This window comes from Cherax quadricarinatus, chromosome 4, assembly GCF_038502225.1.
Source record: "Cherax quadricarinatus isolate ZL_2023a chromosome 4, ASM3850222v1, whole genome shotgun sequence".
Lineage (NCBI taxonomy): Eukaryota > Metazoa > Arthropoda > Malacostraca > Decapoda > Parastacidae > Cherax > Cherax quadricarinatus.
In genome coordinates this window covers 42,267,176-42,284,569 of record NC_091295.1, presented here as the reverse complement: position 1 = coordinate 42,284,569, position 17,394 = coordinate 42,267,176, and the positions used below count along the sequence as shown (strand labels likewise).

The 17,394-nt window shown below is 38.6% G+C and overlaps 1 protein-coding gene across 12 annotated transcripts in view; it reads right to left on the bottom strand.

Moving 5' to 3' along the window:
• The window catches only part of sas (stranded at second), a 375,038-nt gene that overhangs the window by 13,183 nt on the left and 344,461 nt on the right, over positions 1 to 17,394 (bottom strand). For all 12 annotated transcript variants that reach the window (XM_053770852.2, XM_070096094.1, XM_053770855.2 and 9 more), the window contains 2 exons: positions 7,887 to 8,080; positions 7,356 to 7,525 (listed from right to left, as the gene is read on the bottom strand). In XM_053770852.2, the coding sequence (XP_053626827.2) occupies positions 7,356 to 7,525; positions 7,887 to 8,080 (364 nt within the window). The remainder of the gene's footprint in view (positions 1 to 7,355; positions 7,526 to 7,886; positions 8,081 to 17,394) is intronic.

Genomic DNA, 17,394 nt, shown 5'->3' with positions numbered 1-17,394 from the left:
GGTGTGCAAGAAGAAAATTAAAAGTGAATACAGGAAAGAGTAAGGTTATGAGGATAACAAAAAGATTAGGTGATGAAAGATTGGATATCAGATTGGAGGGAGAGAGTATGGAGGAGGTGATTGTATTCAGATATTTGGGAGTGGACGTGTCAGCGGATGGGTCTATGAAAGATGAGGTGAATCATAGAATTGATGAGGGGAAAAGGGTGAGTGGTGCACTTAGGAGTCTGTGGAGACAAAGAACTTTGTCCTTGGAGGCAAAGAGGGGAATGTATGAGAGTATAGTTTTACCAACGCTCTTATATGGGTGTGAAGCATGGGTGATGAATGTTGCAGCGAGGAGAAGGCTGGAGGCAGTGGAGATGTCATGTCTGAGGGCAATGTGTGGTGTGAATATAATGCAGAGAATTCATAGTTTGGAAGTTAGGAGGAGGTGCGGGATTACCAAAACTGTTGTCCAGAGGGCTGAGGAAGGATTGTTGAGGTGGTTCGGACATGTAGAGAGAATGGAGTGAAACAGAGTGACTTCAAGAGTGTATCAGTCTGTAGTGGAAGGAAGGCGGGGTAGGGGTCGGCCTAGGAAAGGTTGGAGGGAGGGGGTAAAGGAGGTTTTGTGTGCGAGGGGCTTGGACTTCCAGCAGGCATGCGTGAGCGTGTTTGATAGGAGTGAATGGAGACAAATGGTTTTTAATACTTGACGTGCTGTTGGAGTGTGAGCAAAGTAACATATATGAAGGGGTTCAGGGAAACCGGCAGGCCGGACTTGAGTCCTGGAGATGGGAAGTACAGTGCCTGCACTCTGAAGGAGGGGTGTTAATGTTGCAGTTTAAAAACTGTAGTGTAAAGAACCCTTCTGGCAAGACAGTGATGGAGTGAATGATGGTGAAAGTTTTTCTTTTTTGGGCCAACCTGCCTTGGTGGGAATCGGCCAGTGTGATAAAAAAAAAAAAATTGATCTGAGAGGAGTTTACATCTCAAATATATGTCCTTGTTCTGTTTACAAGAGAGGTAGTCATGGTAGGTGTGAGGACATTTTTTAAAATGTTAAGGCTCACAGCACATACCACACTGTAGCAGAGGTAATCCCCTAATTTACCACTTCCAATCTGGTGGGAGATTTGGCAGACACTGCATCCTAGGTGGTCATGGACAAAAGGAAGGGGGAAGAAATCCTGTTAGATTTCTCTGCATATAACTGCATAATTATATTGTCAGGCATGAACACTACAATATGCCTATTGACAAATGCTTGTCAGGGCCAACTTGTACCCATTCAGCATATATTTAACCCTTTCACTATCACGATCCCTGAAATTGAAGGTCTTGACAGTCACAATTTAAAAAAAAAATTGAAATGGTAGAGAACTTTTTCTGAAGATAACAAAATTTAAAAAAAAACTTATGGAATTATGCAGGCACAAAGTTAGTGGTCTAGGCATAAGTTACACACTGATAATATTGCCCACTTTGAGTCCTATTTTAAGCCAATTCTATTGGTTAATTCAATCCAGGTATGGGTCGAATACTAACTATTTTGCTAGTATGCCTTCCATTTTATTGACTGAGAACAAGAAACTGCCCATACTACTACTACCTCCATTCCCTTCCCCACCCCCTTGCATGTATATTTTCTGGCATACTTCCCTCTCATATAGGTAGTAGGTTGGTAGACAGCAATCGCCCAGGGAGGTACTACCGTCCTGCCAAGTGAGTGTAAAACAGACACCTGTAATTGTTTTACATGATGGTAGGATTGCTGGTGTTTTTTTTCTGTCTCATAAACATGCAAGATTTCAGGTACGTCTTGCTGCTTCTACTTACATTTAGGTCACACTACACATACATGTACAAGCATATATATACACATCCCTCTGGGTTTTCTGCTACTTTCTTTCTAGTTCTTGTTCTTGTTTATTTCCTCTTATCTCCATGGGGAAGTGGAACAGAATTCTTCCTCCGTAAGCCATGCATGTTGTAAGAGGCCACTAAAATGCCAGGAGCAAGGGGCTAGTAACCCCTTCTCCTGTACAAATTACTAAATTTAAAAAGAAAAACTTTCGTTTTTCTTTTTGGGCCACCCTGCCTTGGTGGGATACAGCCGGTTTGTTGAAAAAAAAAACTTCCCTCTCTCTTCACTGTGACTCATTGATAATTCAAGTTGAACCAAAATATCCTCATAAGTTTGTCTCTTACATGTGGGTTACTGAAGAATTGAGACACTTATTGAAGAAACATTTCACCACACAGTGGCTTCATCAGGAGGAGTTTGAGGTAATCAGTCCCTCAGCCTGCAGTCGATGTGTTCAGTCCATCAATGTTGTAGAAAGTATAGCACAGTGCCGTAGCAGTGGCTTATATACTGTAGTCAGGCGAGGCAAAGCGGGCGGAGGTGGGGTCATAGTGGCACCTTCCACTAGTCTAAGTAGGTCTTCGTCCAAAGATTGGACAAGTTTTGAAGAATTCTTTGTATCAAGATCCCATGATGATGCAGCGTCTGACAGATGTGATGAATGGTTTTGAAAACCGACAAGTTGAAGAACTGAGACACTTATGCAGCATATGGGAATCTTTACTGAAGAAATGTTTTGCCACATAGTGGCTTCATGTTGAGGGTACTGTTCTTAAAATGAAGATTTAAGTGAGCATATTAGTGTCAATAACACAGATCTATATGGGAGACAGTGAAAGGGTTAAAGCTACCTAAAGTTCATGCCTCAATTATGCTAACCTGGAGTTTGTGTTTTACTGGAACAGATGTTCTCAGCAAATGGCCTCCGGGCATGTCACCTTTAAACTTTTTGTTGGGGTTTGTGAAAGACTGTATTCTACAGAAACCAGCAACTGACAGTACAGTAGGGCCCCACTTATACGGCAGGTTAGGTTCCAGGCTACTGCTGGAAAGCAGACATCGCCAGAAAGCAGAATACCATTTTTTCCACTTATAAATGCACATAAATGCCAGATAAGTTTACACTAGCATATATTAAGTTAGCAATAGAACTAGGCATTAAAAACAATAAAAAGTAAAATACACACACAGTACACTCATTATTTACCTCAAAATATTCGTAGTCCTAATGTAGGGCAAAAGGTGAGTAGTATTTACTGTAAGAAGTTAGGTGTGGTAGCCCTCCTGGCCACCCCCACCTACACATAATATACTGCAACAATGCTCAAAGCTCCAGAGTGATAAAATGCATATACAGTACACTTATTACTTACCTTAAAATATTTGTAGTCTTAATGTAGGGTGAAAGGTGAAAAGTATTTATTTGTAGAAAATGGTGTGGTAAGTAGGGTAGTGTAGGGAAGCCAGCCTGGCCACCCCACCCACTATGTAAACAAACAGATGATGCATCTGGTTATGGTTCATAAACATTCATACAAACACCTTACATTGTGTACAAGTTGTCTCCACAGTGATACAGTAGAATAAATAAAGACCAACACTGCCATTCTCATGTAATTTTTAGAAGGAATGATGCTCTGACAAATTATTATTACAAGTTAATATTACAAATTATTATAATCATAAAAAAGAAGCACTAAACCCACAAGGATTGTGAATTACTATATAAGAACATAAGAACGAAGGAACACTGCAGAAGGCCTACTGGCCCATGTGCGGCAGGTCCAAGTCTCCTACCGGCTTAAGCCAATGCACCCAACCTAGTCAGGTCAGGTCACATTGACTTAAGGGAGGAACATGGCAACCGACCTGGTAGCACAAGCTATCAGGTCCAACTCACACCCACCCACATCCACTCATGTATTTATCCAACCTATTTTTAAAGCTACACAATGTTCTGGCCTCTATAACTGTACTCAGGAGTTTGTTCCACTCATCCACAACTCTATTACCAAACCAGTACTTTCCTATATCCTTCCTGAATCTGAATTTTTCCAACTTAAAACCATTGCTGCGAGTCCTGTCTAGGCTAGATATTTTCAGCACACTATTTACATCCCCTTTATTTATTCCTGTCTTCCATTTATACACCTCAATCATATCCCCCCTAATTCTACGTCTTTCTAGAGAGTGCAGATTCAGGGCCCTTAGTCTATCCTCATAGGGAAGGTTTCTGATACATGGGATCAACTTTGTCATCCTCCTTTGTACATTTTCCAGAGAATTTATATCCATTCTGTAATATGGTGACCAAAACTGTGCAGCATAATCTAAATGAGGCCTAACCAAGGATGTATAGTGTTTGACTAGAGAAAATCTAATTCTTCCGACACCCCTACAAAGCCGCTTTGTAAACAAATCTTATATTTATGTCAATTTTTATTCTGTGGGTGTATGTATAATGTTTATATGTTATGTAATGTGTTTCGTATATAGTTTTGAAGAAAATATCAATGATGGATTAATGAAAATGTTTATATTAACTTAAAATAAGACATTTAATGTGCCCAAGAGAGATTATTATTACCTAGTACAGTGGACCCTCATCTAACGAATGCATCGCATAATGTTAAATCTGCCTAGCGATACATTTTTCCTCGGCTAGCACTAAAAAACTCGCTCAACGTAATCAACCATCGCTACTATTGTGGCCAAGAAAACGGCAATCAAGGAAGCTGTTCTTGCCAAAGGTGCAACTTTGTTTTCGAAACAGAGATCGCAAGTGATAAAAGATGTTGAGAGACTGTTATTGGTGTGGATAAACGAAAAACAGATAGCAGGAGATAGCATCTCTCAAGCGATCATATGTGAAAAGGCTAGGAAGTTGCATGACGATTTAATTAGAAAAATGCCTGCAACTAGTGATGATGTGAGTAAATTTAAGGCCAGCAAAGGTTGGTTTGAGAAATTTAAGAATCGTAGTGGCATACATAGTGTGATAAGGCATGGTGAGGCTGCCAGTTCGGATCACAAAGCGGCTGAAAAATATGTGCAGGAATTCAAGGAGTACATAGACAGTGAAGGACTGAAACCTGAACAAGTATTTAATTGTGACGAAACAGACCTGTTTTGGAAGAAAATGCCAAGCAGAACCTACATTACTCAGGAGGAAAAGGCACTCCTAGGACATAAGCCTATGAAAGACAGGCTTACTCTGTTGATGTGTGCCAATGCTAGTGGTGATTGCAAAGTGAAGCCTTTATTGGTGTATCACTCTGAAACTCCCAGTGTGTTCAGGAAAAACAATGTTCTCAAGGCTAATTTGTGTGTGCTGTGGAGGGCAAACAGTAAGGCATGGGTCACTAGGGACTTTTTCTATGACTGGTTACACCATGCATTTGCCTCCACTGTGAAAAATTACCTAATTGAAAAGAAATTAGACCTTAAGTGCCTCCTGGTATTAGACAATGCTCCTGGTCATCCTTCAGACGTGGCAGAGCGACTTTCTGCGGAAATGAGCTTCATTAAGGTCAAGTTTTTGCCTCCTAATACCACTCCTCTCCTGCAGCCCATGGACCAGCAGGTCATTTCCAACTTCAAGAAACTGTACACAAAAGCTATGTTTGAAAGGTGCTTTGTAGTGACCTCAGAAACTCAGTTGACTCAAAGAGTTTTGGAGAGATCACTTTAGCATCCTCAATTGTGTAAACATTATAGGTAAGGCTTGGGAGGAAGTGACTAAGAGGACCTTGAACTCTGCTTGGAAGAAACTGTGGCCAGAATGTGTAGACAAAAGGGATTTTGAAGGGTGTGAGGCTAACCCTGGGAATCCTATGCCAGTTGAGGAATCCATTGTAGCATTGGGGAAGTCCTTGGGGTTGGAGGTTAGTGGGGAGGATGTGGAAGAGTTGGTGGAGGAGGACAATGAAGAACTAACCACTGATAAGCTGCTAGATCATCTTCAACAGCAAGAGGCCACACCTGAGGAAACTGCTTCGGAGGAGGGGATAGAGAAATTGAGGAAGCTGCCTACTTCAAAGATTAAGGAAATGTGTGCAATATGGCTTAAAGTGCAAACCTTTTTTGGTGAAAATCACCCTCACACAGCTATTGCAAGCCGTGCTGGTGACTATTACACTGACAATGTTGTGAAACACAGGCCTCTATGGACAGATATGTTGTGCGACAGAGGTCCAGTGACTCTCAAGCTGGTCCTAGTGGCATTAAAAGAAGAAGGGAAGTAACCCCAGAAAAGGACTTGCCACCTCAAGTCCTAATGGAAGGGGATTTCCCTTCTAAACATTAACACCATCCACAGTCTTCCCTCCTCCCATCCCATCAATCATCACCAGATCTTCAATAAAGGTAAGTGTCATGTAATTGTGCATGTCTTCTTCACTCTGTGTGTATTAAAATTAATATTTCATGTGGTAAAAATTTTTTTGGTTCATACTTTGGGGTGTCAGGAACGGATTAATTTGATTTCCATTATTTCTTATGGGGAAAATTAATTCGCCTAACGTTGAGCTCTCAGGAACAGATTAATAGCATTAGGCGAGGGTCCACTGTAGTATTACTATGGCGTCATGAGTAGAGAGACTCTTAGTGATTTTAATGTGTACCCTCACTCCAGCACAATGTGTAAGTATATTTAGGTACAGGTACACTTAAGCATAATTATCAGAGTACATATAAAATACTAGGTAGTAGGTTGGTAGACAGCAACCGCCCAGGGAGGTACTACCGTCCTGCCAAGTGAGTGTAAAACAAAAGCCTGTAATTGTTTTACACAATGGTAGGATTGCTGGTGTCTTTTTTTTCTGTCTCATGAACATGCAAGATTTCAGGTACGTCTTGCTACTTCTACTTACGCTTAGGTCACACTGCACATACATGTACAAGCGTATATATACATACCCCTCTGGGTTTTCTTCTATTTTCTTTCTAGTTCTTATTCTTGTTTATTTCCTCTTATCTCCATGAGGAAGTGGAACAGAATTCTTCCTCCGTAAGCCATGCGTGTTGTAAGAGGCGACTAAAATGCCAGGAGCAAGGGGCTAGTAACCCCTTCTCCTGTATAAATTACTAAATTTAAAAAGAGAAACTTTCATTTTTCTTTTTGGGCCACCCTGCCTTGGTGGGATATGGCCGGTTTGTTGGAAAAAAAAAAACATAAAATACGCAATAACTTTTAAACACTTGAAATTATAGAAAGTTTCCAGACATAATAGATGTGCTCACGGAGAATGTAAACAAACCGGGTGGGAACGCCGTAAGGGAAAACGCCATAAAGCAGAGCCCTACTGTATATGAATACTAAACTGTAATACACAAACTGCAATTATAGTTTTCTATAACTACATTTTGTTACACGTTACCATTTTGCAATACGTATAAAAAATTTAAATCAGAAAACTTTGTGGATACACTGTACATAAAGAAATGTGAGTAAAAAGTTACAGGAATACACATGTACAATGAAAAAATTAATTTTACATATTCTTACATATTTATCCTTTTCAGTGTATTTAACTTGTACACCATCAATAAACTGCAATTCATAGTCATTGAAGCCTCTCCAAGACACTTTTGCTGTAGTCTTTGTAATCGCAGATGCATACAGCTCAGCATTTATATCTAGACGAGGCAGAGGTGTGGTGGTTGGCGGCGTTGTAGCTGCAAGAGGAAATGATTTGCAAATGCAGGTATAAAATGAGGGCACAATGATACGTTTGAAATCATAGTACAGTATGTACTTGCACTGTATGTAGTACAGTATGTGAACTTGTAAAAATACATTTAACATTTAACTGACCATCACCAGAAAGATATATTCTCATTAGATAGAAAATTAGTTGCATATTGCTATATGAATAACAAATAAAAGATCAGATCATGACTAACAACCCAGCCAAAAATATACGTTGTCATTTATGTACAGTATAAGAAAGTATATAAAAGTAGGCTGAGGAAGCAACAATAGCAAATTCAAACTGTTGCAGGAATATTTTACATATAAAAGATACTGTAGTTTTACCTTCATCACTGGTGGTGTAAGTAAACACTGGTGAGGCGATAGGCTTAGTGCCCTGTACAGTGAGAACGATTTGCATAGCATATTCGGTAGAAGGCTGTAGACCTGTCAGGATGTGATCCCATTCAGACTGACTGATAATAGAGCCCATAGGTACCAACACTTCTTGGGACCATGTGCTAGGATCAGAGTTGTCCCTGTAGTAATCAAATTACCTTTTAATATTTACTATAGTCATAATTTCCTAATTTAATAAAATTATACAACAGCACTTAGTTTTGATAATAATGCACACATACATACATAGGACAGCTATCCTGGGTGACACAAAAAAATTAATCTCCACTAGTAATGCACTGTTTCTAAATTCAGGTCTATTGCTTGTTCAATATTGTTTTCTTCCTGAAATTATTTGAATATTGGCATTTGGAATATGCTACATTGCTCTTTAGGTACAAACATTAAAAAGCTCTTAAAAGATTTTTCATATTAATGATTACAAGCAAGACTAATCCTATTAGGGGTATGCTAAAATACTGGTAGGTATAGTTAATTTTGACCACATCAATATTGGCCTAAAATTTAGTATAGGTATTAGTATCAGTCTCATAAACATGCAAGATTTCAGGTATGTCTTGCTACTTCTACTTACACTAAGGTCACACTACACATACATGTACAAGCATATATATACACACACCCCTCTGGGTTTTCTTCTATTTTCTTTCCAGTTCTTATTCTTGTTTATTTCCTCTTATCTCCATGGGGAAGTGGAGCAGAATTCTTCCTTCATAAGCCATGCGTGTTGTAAGAGGCGACTACAATGCCGGGAGCAAGGGGCTAGTAACCCCTTCTCCTGTATAAATTACTAAATTTAAAAAGAGAAACTTTTGTTTCTCTTTTTGAGCCACCCTGCCTTGGTAGGATATGGCCAGTTTGTTGGAAAAAAAAAATGAATATCAGTGGATATCAGCTAATCCTGATGGTACTGGCCTAAAACTGAGTACTGGTATTGCCAAAATTTTGGTATCTTCCCATTCCTACATCAGACAACCCTTCAATTTAGCCTGATGGGGGGGCTACTGATATCTCAGCTGTGTAAATACTATAATTTTTAAATTTTTTTCTAGTTTATCAATTAGTATCAATTATTGGTGGTATTAGTGTCTCATATAGAGACTACAAATGCATTTAATTTGTAACTTTTGTAAACATTTAATAAACAAAATTATTGCATGGTTACTGATATTTCTTGTTAATTTACTATAATTAACCCTTTCAGGGTCGAGAGACCCTCTCCAAAACTCGTTCTCAGGGTTGAAAATTTTTCAGAAAAAAAAAATTATTTTTCTTATGAAATGATAGGGAATCTTTTCCCGATCTTAATGACACCAAAAGTATGAAATTTGATGGAAAACTTACAGAATTATGCTCTCGCAAAGTTAGCGGTCTCGAAGATGTTTACGCATCGGCGATTTCACCCATTTTGAGACCTATTTTCGGCCAATTTCAGTGTATTAGTCGACAAAAATCATACCTATATCACTAGAACTCCATTTTTTCTATCGAATGAGTACAAGAAACCACCCATTTACCGACTCAAGTATCCAATAAAGTGGTCAGAAAATGGCAATTTTGCCAATTTCACACAAATTTCAGAAGATGCCAATTTCCAAATAGGGTCGAGAATAAGCAAGACAGACATTCCTGGCACTAAAATAACATTTCCTCTATTCATTAGTCATGTCCCCAGGTCCCTCTTACATCTCTTTTGCTTTCCACTTTGAATTTTTATTCTCACAAAAAATAGAAGATTTACTGTTATGCAGACTACTGCATTAGTATAGAAATGGTATAAATAATATCAGTGCACTTGTGAAAGAATATTAGACTCACCAGTTGATGTGTATTGGATGCTTGGCATGATTTGTTTACTTTTGAAATTTGGTAAAAATCGAACATTTCTGCTAATTTGAGCTCAATTTCAAGGTACTTTTCATTATGAAACCAATCAAAAACATCTCAATTTCTATAATATGTCTTTCATTCTATAAAATGAGACCAGGAAAGCTAGAATACAACCATAAATACCATATGAAAATACACTGCAAAGTCACTGTTTTAAACCAAAAACATGGTCAGAGTTTTTTTTTTTCTCATTATGCACCGAGTGCTGCAGGATTTTTTTTATACTGTGCACACTGACCACATAGACCCATTCTTTCATATGTAGGCCTACCAGCTTTCTCTCACTAGATTTGAAGGCGCTAGAATTTAGGCGTTCTAGTACGTCAATAATCCTGGTGCATAAGCCGCACTAGTACGTCAGAAACCCTGAAAGGGTTAAAACAAAGGTTCCTAATAATTTTCTATTTCAATCCTGTAGCGCACATTTCACTATATAAAAAACAGAGGGCATGACACCAGCTTGATCTAAGCTATCACCTATCTATGTGATCACAATAGGAAGTCATTCGAGTTATCTAAATATCACATTATACTGAATAACCTTGTCAGCTGAATCACTCATATCTTATTATAATTTATTATTCTTAAACAGCGGAGGTTCAGTGGATCATGTGAATGTTACAGTATATACACACCTCTACAAAGACAAATAGGGAATTAGTTGTGATGAGTGTGTTTTCCTTTGGATCACCCCCAGATAAGAAATATATATATTTTTTAACATAATTGCTATCTCCTGCCAAGGAAGGGTGACCCAAAAAAGATAACACATTCATCAACATTAGCTCAACTGTTGTGTTTTAAGGACTCTCTACCAATGACATGAAGATCTGCTCGGTGAAAGCCCTAACCTGGATACATTCCCTCTATTTGGTGTGGTCTATGATTACGAAGAGACAAATGTAGAATGAGAGACACGTGTCCTGAGGACTGGCCGACATGCAATGGGTATGGATTGGTGGGGCCTACAGTTGCTTACCACCTTGAGGGGTACCACTCATAGAGGATCACTAGGTTGTGGCATGTCCCAGGGTGGTCCCTGGCACAGGCAAGGCATTTTGTATGCACTTTGTGTTTCAGGGTGAGGTTACACACACCCTTAACTATCTTCTGCTAACTAGTACCAACTACCTCATATATATTTTTTTTTCTACTTTTTTATTCTTTTGCTACCTTAACTTGTATATTTTATCTTGTCAATTTAAATCTAGTTATACTCTAATTCTTGTGAACAACTTATATAACACCTTAGTGCAATTACAATTGAGAGTCTTGTGCCTTTTTTATATTATTAGATTAAACTCAGTTGTACTATAGTCAATACCAAATTCATTATATTAGACCATATTGCAATTACTAGTGAGAGACTGGTGCTATTTTTAATTTGTATTTTTATATTATTAGATTAAATCTAGTTGTACTATAGCTCATTCTAGCTCAAAACATAGACTCCACAAAAGTCATTATATTAGACCTTAGTGCAATTATTTGATTACCACTTTACTGTTCACCACAACTTATATTAGTCCCTTTTATATTATAATTTTATATTATAATTCTAACTTTAAAGAATTACCTTTAAAGTACTACATACTATCATATTCCCAAGCTCCATTATTTGATCATCACTTTATTTGTTCACCACAAATTATTTTAGTCCCTTTTATATTGTCTCCTTTATTTTAGCTTTAAAAAACTAACTTAGCTCATTATTTTTACATTTGTTAAATAATTCAGGTGCTATTTTTTTAGCTTTAGAATATTTACTTTGTTTTATACTTAATTCTAACTATAGATTCACTACAAATCTTATGATTACAAGCATTGATCCTGATACCAACCTCTTATTTAATGACTTAAATGATTCAAACAGTTACTGTAATTACACAGCAGAACAATCAAAGACACTTCTCAGAGCCAACAACAACATAACTATCTTTAACTACAATATCAGATCTTTAAGCAAGCATTACGATGACCTCCTAGCATTACTAAATTCCTTGCATGCCAATATGTCCATCATTACACTAACTGAAACCTGGCTAAAGCCTGATACTACAGATGTCTATACCATTCCTGGTTACACAGCCATACACAACTGTAGGCCAGACCAACAAGGGGGTGGCACAGCTATATACTACTCAGACCAACTAGAATTTATCACTAATACTTGCACAAGGGATGAACATGGGGAATATATAATAGCTAAATTCAAATCCAAATACCTACAAAAACCTCTCACAGTGATAAACATCTACAGAGTTCCACAATCAAACATTAGCCAATTTAGTCAAAACCTAGGAAGTATGATAACTGATGCACGCATGAACAAAGATCACTTACTACTCTCAGGTGACTTCAATATAAATCTCCTGCAAGACCAGGACCCACACGTAACTGAATTCACAAACACAATGAGTAACTGCATGTTGCTACCAACAGTAACAAAACCTACAAGAGTTACGGAGACTAGTGTTTCCCTACTTGACCACATCTGGACCAACACCATATCCCCTTTAAAATCAGGCATAATTACAGATAATGCCACAGACCACTACCCTACTTTCCTCATAACAACTCTTGGTAAAATACCCCAAGACACTACTAAAGTCACCTTCAGACTTCACAATGAGGCAGCCATTAATAACTTCACAGCAGCAGTAACAAACACTGACTGGCACACTGAGCTAGAAATCTATACAGATATTGACGAATGTTTTAATAATTTTCTAAAAAAAGACCCAATACCTCTATAACAAGCACTGCCCTAAAAAAACTAAACAGATGACAGCTAAGAGACTGAACAGTCCCTGGCTAAAATCCAGCATTCTCAAATCCATAAATACAAAACACCGATATGAAAAACAGTACAGAATGGGTCACATAACCAGAGATCAAACAAAACGTTACTCGTCAATCCTAACCAGCCTGATAAGAAAGGCAAAAAAATTGTATTATGAGAACAGATTATCCAACTTACGAGGTGATATAAAAAAGACCTGGAAGACCCTATCAGAAATTCTGGGAACAAAAAAGATATCACGAAATAGCGAAATAAAATTAGCAAAATCAGATGAACCCCAACTCCCACCAACAGAAACAGCAAACAGACTCAATGATTTCTTCTCCACTATAGGACAAAACCTTGCCAATAAAATCCCAAGCTCAGATACCCCACCAAATGACTACCTCACTGGCAACTACCTGAACACACTGTTCCTAGCTCCGACTAACCCATACGAAGTCTCCCTTATTATCAACACACCAGAGTAAAGTCCGAGGCAGCTACGGTGAAAAGCTCTGTTCCACAAGGCACAGTACTAGCTCCCATCTTGTTCCTCATCCTCATATCCGACATAGACAAGGATGTCAGCCACAGCACCGTGTCTTCCTTTGCAGATGACACCCGAATCTGCATGACAGTGTCTTCCATTGCAGACACTGCAAGGCTCCAGGCGGACATCAACCAAATCTTTCAGTGGGCTGCAGAAAACAATATGAAGTTCAACGATGAGAAATTTCAATTACTCAGATATGGTAAACATGAGGAAATTAAATCTTCATCAGAGTACAAAACAAATTCTGGCCACAAAATAGAGCGAAACACCAACGTCAAAGACCTGGGAGTGATTATGTCGGAGGATCTCAACTTCAAGGACCATAACATTGTATCAATCGCATCTGCTAAAAAAATGACAGGATGGATAATGAGAACCTTCAAAACTAGGGAGGCCAAGCCCATGATAACACTCTTCAGGTCACTTGTTCTATCAAGGCTGGAATATTGCTGCACTCTAACAGCACCTTTCAAGGCAGGTGAAATTGCCGACCTAGAAAATGTACAGAGAACTTTCACGGCGCGCATAACGGAGATAAAACACCTCAATTACTGGGAGCGCTTGAGGTTTCTAAACCTGTATTCCCTGGAACGCAGGAGGGAGAGATACATGATTATATACACCTGGAAAATCCTAGAGGGACTAGTACCGAACTTGCACACGAAAATCACTCACTACGAAAGCAAAAGACTTGGCAGACGATGCACCATCCCCCCAATGAAAAGCAGGGGTGTCACTAGCACGTTAAGAGACCATACAATAAGTGTCAGGGGCCCGAGACTGTTCAACTGCCTCCCAGCACACACAAGGGGGATTACCAACAGACCCCTGGCAGTCTTCAAGCTGGCACTGGACAAGCACCTAAAGTCAGTTCCTGATCAGCCGGGCTGTGGCTCGTACGTTGGTTTGCGTGCAGCCAGCAGCAACAGCCTGGTTGATCAGGCGCTGATCCACCAGGAGGCCTGGTCACAGACCGGGCCGCGGGGGCGTTGACCCCCGAAACTCTCTCCAGGTAAACTCCAGGTAAACTAAAAAACAAGGCAGGAGATTTAAATACCTTACCACCCTTTATATACAAACAAGTGTCACAAGTACTATCACCAATCATTGCAACACTTTAACAAATCCATTGAATCCTCCACCTTCCCTACAGCTCTCAAAATAGCAAGGGTCACCCCGATCCATAAAGGAGGAGACCAAACAGTTGAATAACTATAGGCCAATATCCAATTTACACCCTCTCTCAAAAATCTTCGAAAAATTAATTCATAAACGAATCTACTCCTACCTCATCTCCCAAAACATTCTCAACCCCTGCCAATTTGGATTCAGGCCTAATAAAAATACTAATGATGCTATTATACACATACTAGAACATATATACACTGCAATAGAGAAAAAAGAAGTCCCACTGGGGATCTTCATTGACTTACGTAAAGCTTTTGATACAGTTGACCATGACTTGCTCCACGTAAAATTGTCACACTGGTATTAGAGGGCACTCCCTCAACTACCTCAAGTCATACCTCAGCAACAGAAGCCAATATGTGTATGCAAATGGGGCAAGCTCTTCCGCTCAACCAATTCCAGTTGGTGTCCCACAGGGAAGTGTCCTTGGCCCTCTTCTCTTTCTCCTATACATAAATGACCTATCAAATGCTTCGCAATTACTCAAACCCACACTTTTTGCAGATGACACTACATACGTCTTCTCTCACCCGAGCCCAGTCACGCTAGCCAATACTGTAAACACCGAATTACAGAAAATATCTACCTGGATGAGGACTAACAAACTTACACTAAACATTGACAAAACCTACTTCATTCAGTTTGGTAACAGAGCTACAGATGTACCTCTTAACATAACGATAAACAGATCACCTATCACAAAGCTAACACAGGGAAAATTCTTAGGAATCCACCTTGATAATAGACTCAAATTTCATACACATATACAACAAATTTCTAAGAAAATTTCCAAGACTGTAGGCATACTATCGAAAATACGGTACTATGTTCCACAGTCAGCCCTCCTGGCCCTTTATCACTCTCTTATTTACCCCTATCTCACCTATGGAATTTGTGCATGGGGCTCAACAACAATTAACCATCTCAGACCACTAATTACCCAACAAAAGGCTGCAGTTAGAATGATAAAAATTCTCACTACAGGCAGCACACTCCACCAATATTCAAAACACTCAACTTACTCACCATACAAAACATCCATACTTATTACTGCACCTATTACATACATAGAACACTTAACTCTGATATTAACCCTCCCCTCAAACATCTCCTTGCCAACCTCAACAGAACACATGACCATAACACAAGGCACAGATCACTCTTTGATGTTCCTCGTGTCCATCTCACGCTATGCAAAAACTCAATGCACATAAAAGGCCCTAAAATCTGGAATTCATTACCTGTAAATATAAAAGAAATACTACCTGTTTATAAATTCAAGTCTCTTCTCAAAGATCACTTACTCAAAACCAAATAAATACTGAATAACTGAACCTTATAAATTGTATATCCTAAATGTTACTCACAATTATATCACACAAATGTTAAACCTAGGACCCAATCTAACTTTATTATTTTTTTAAATACACTACCTAACAGAATACTCCATTCGACTGAATGTACAGCAATGCATGCAACCATATGACCTGTCTTTGTAATACTCATTTGTGCTTTATAGTTATCTGTTTACAATAATGTTTTATCACTGATTTCATCATTGCTTAGTTAATCTTAAGTTAATTTTAAGCCAGCCCATAATGCTATGCATATAAGTGGCTTTGGCATGGTGCTCTTACCTGTATTTTTTTGTACCTCTGTATGTATGCTAAAATTACTAAATAAATAAATAAATAGTTAAGGGTGTCATAATTTGTTTTTCTTTAGAAATAAACACCTAACCTTTCCACTCATCCCCATTTTCCTCTTCGTATGTTTTTAACCCGTAAACGGTCCAAACGTATATATACATTCTTACCGCTAGTGCCCCCAAACGTATATACACGTTTTATTTTTCCTGCCCTCAAATATAGCACGATTGGCCTGAGATGCCTTGTCAGCATAGAATGGGTCATAACACTCAGTGTGCACTTTATTAAAAAAATCTGGGACCACTTAGTACCTTGTGGAAGCACCAGTTCAAGTGAGCACCAGCTAGAGCAAACAGCACAGCAAACACCTGGGATTCACTGATTTCACGTAGCATTAACTCTCCCATTTTAAGAGGAAAGTAATGTTGACCCCGAGTTTAGTGACTTTGAGGTGGATGTGGCCATAAGTGGTCAAAGAAATATAAAAAAACCTCGATAATAACCCATGTGCAACATTTGTGCAACACCCTTTCAGAATGTCTTATAACCAATGCCCTAAGTAAAGATATATAATTCTGGAATGTAATACAGTGGAACCTCTACCTGCAAGTTTAATCCATTCCATGACCTTGCTCGCAACTGGATTTGCTTGTTTGCATTGTCAATTTTCCTCATTTAAATTAATTGAAATGCAATTAATCCATTCCAGTGGAATTCTGTACTTCAATAATTTCGCTAATATCAACTCTACGGCTTAATTGTCTATCTCACTTCATCTAATATGACATAATAAAGAATATAAATAACATAGAAACCTAAATATACTCTAAAATGAATAAAACATGTAATTCATGTAACGGAATGGGCGATGTCGGCGGTGGACGAGAGTTTGTCTGGAGACAGGACAAAATACTTCTTGAATAATTTCAGTATCACCTATACAGCTTATTTATCTATCAAAGTTCATCTAATATGGCATAACAAACAATATACAGTGGACCTCCGCCTTACGTTATTAATCCATTCCTGAGAGCTCATCGTAAGCCAAAATTATCTTTAGCTGAATTAATTTTCCCTATAAGAAATAATGGAAATCAAATTAATCCGTTCAAGACACCCCAAAGTATGAAAAAAAATTTTTTTTACCACATGAAATATTAATTTTAATACTCACAAACTGAAGAAGACATGCAGAATTACTACTCTACTGAGAATAGAATACATGACACTTACCTTTATTGAAGATCTGGTGATGATTGATGGGATGGGAGGAGGGGAGAGTGTGGAAGTTATTGTTTAGAAGGAGAATCTCCTTCCATTAGGACTTGAGGTAGCAAGTCCTTTTCCGGGGTTACTTCCCTTCTTGTT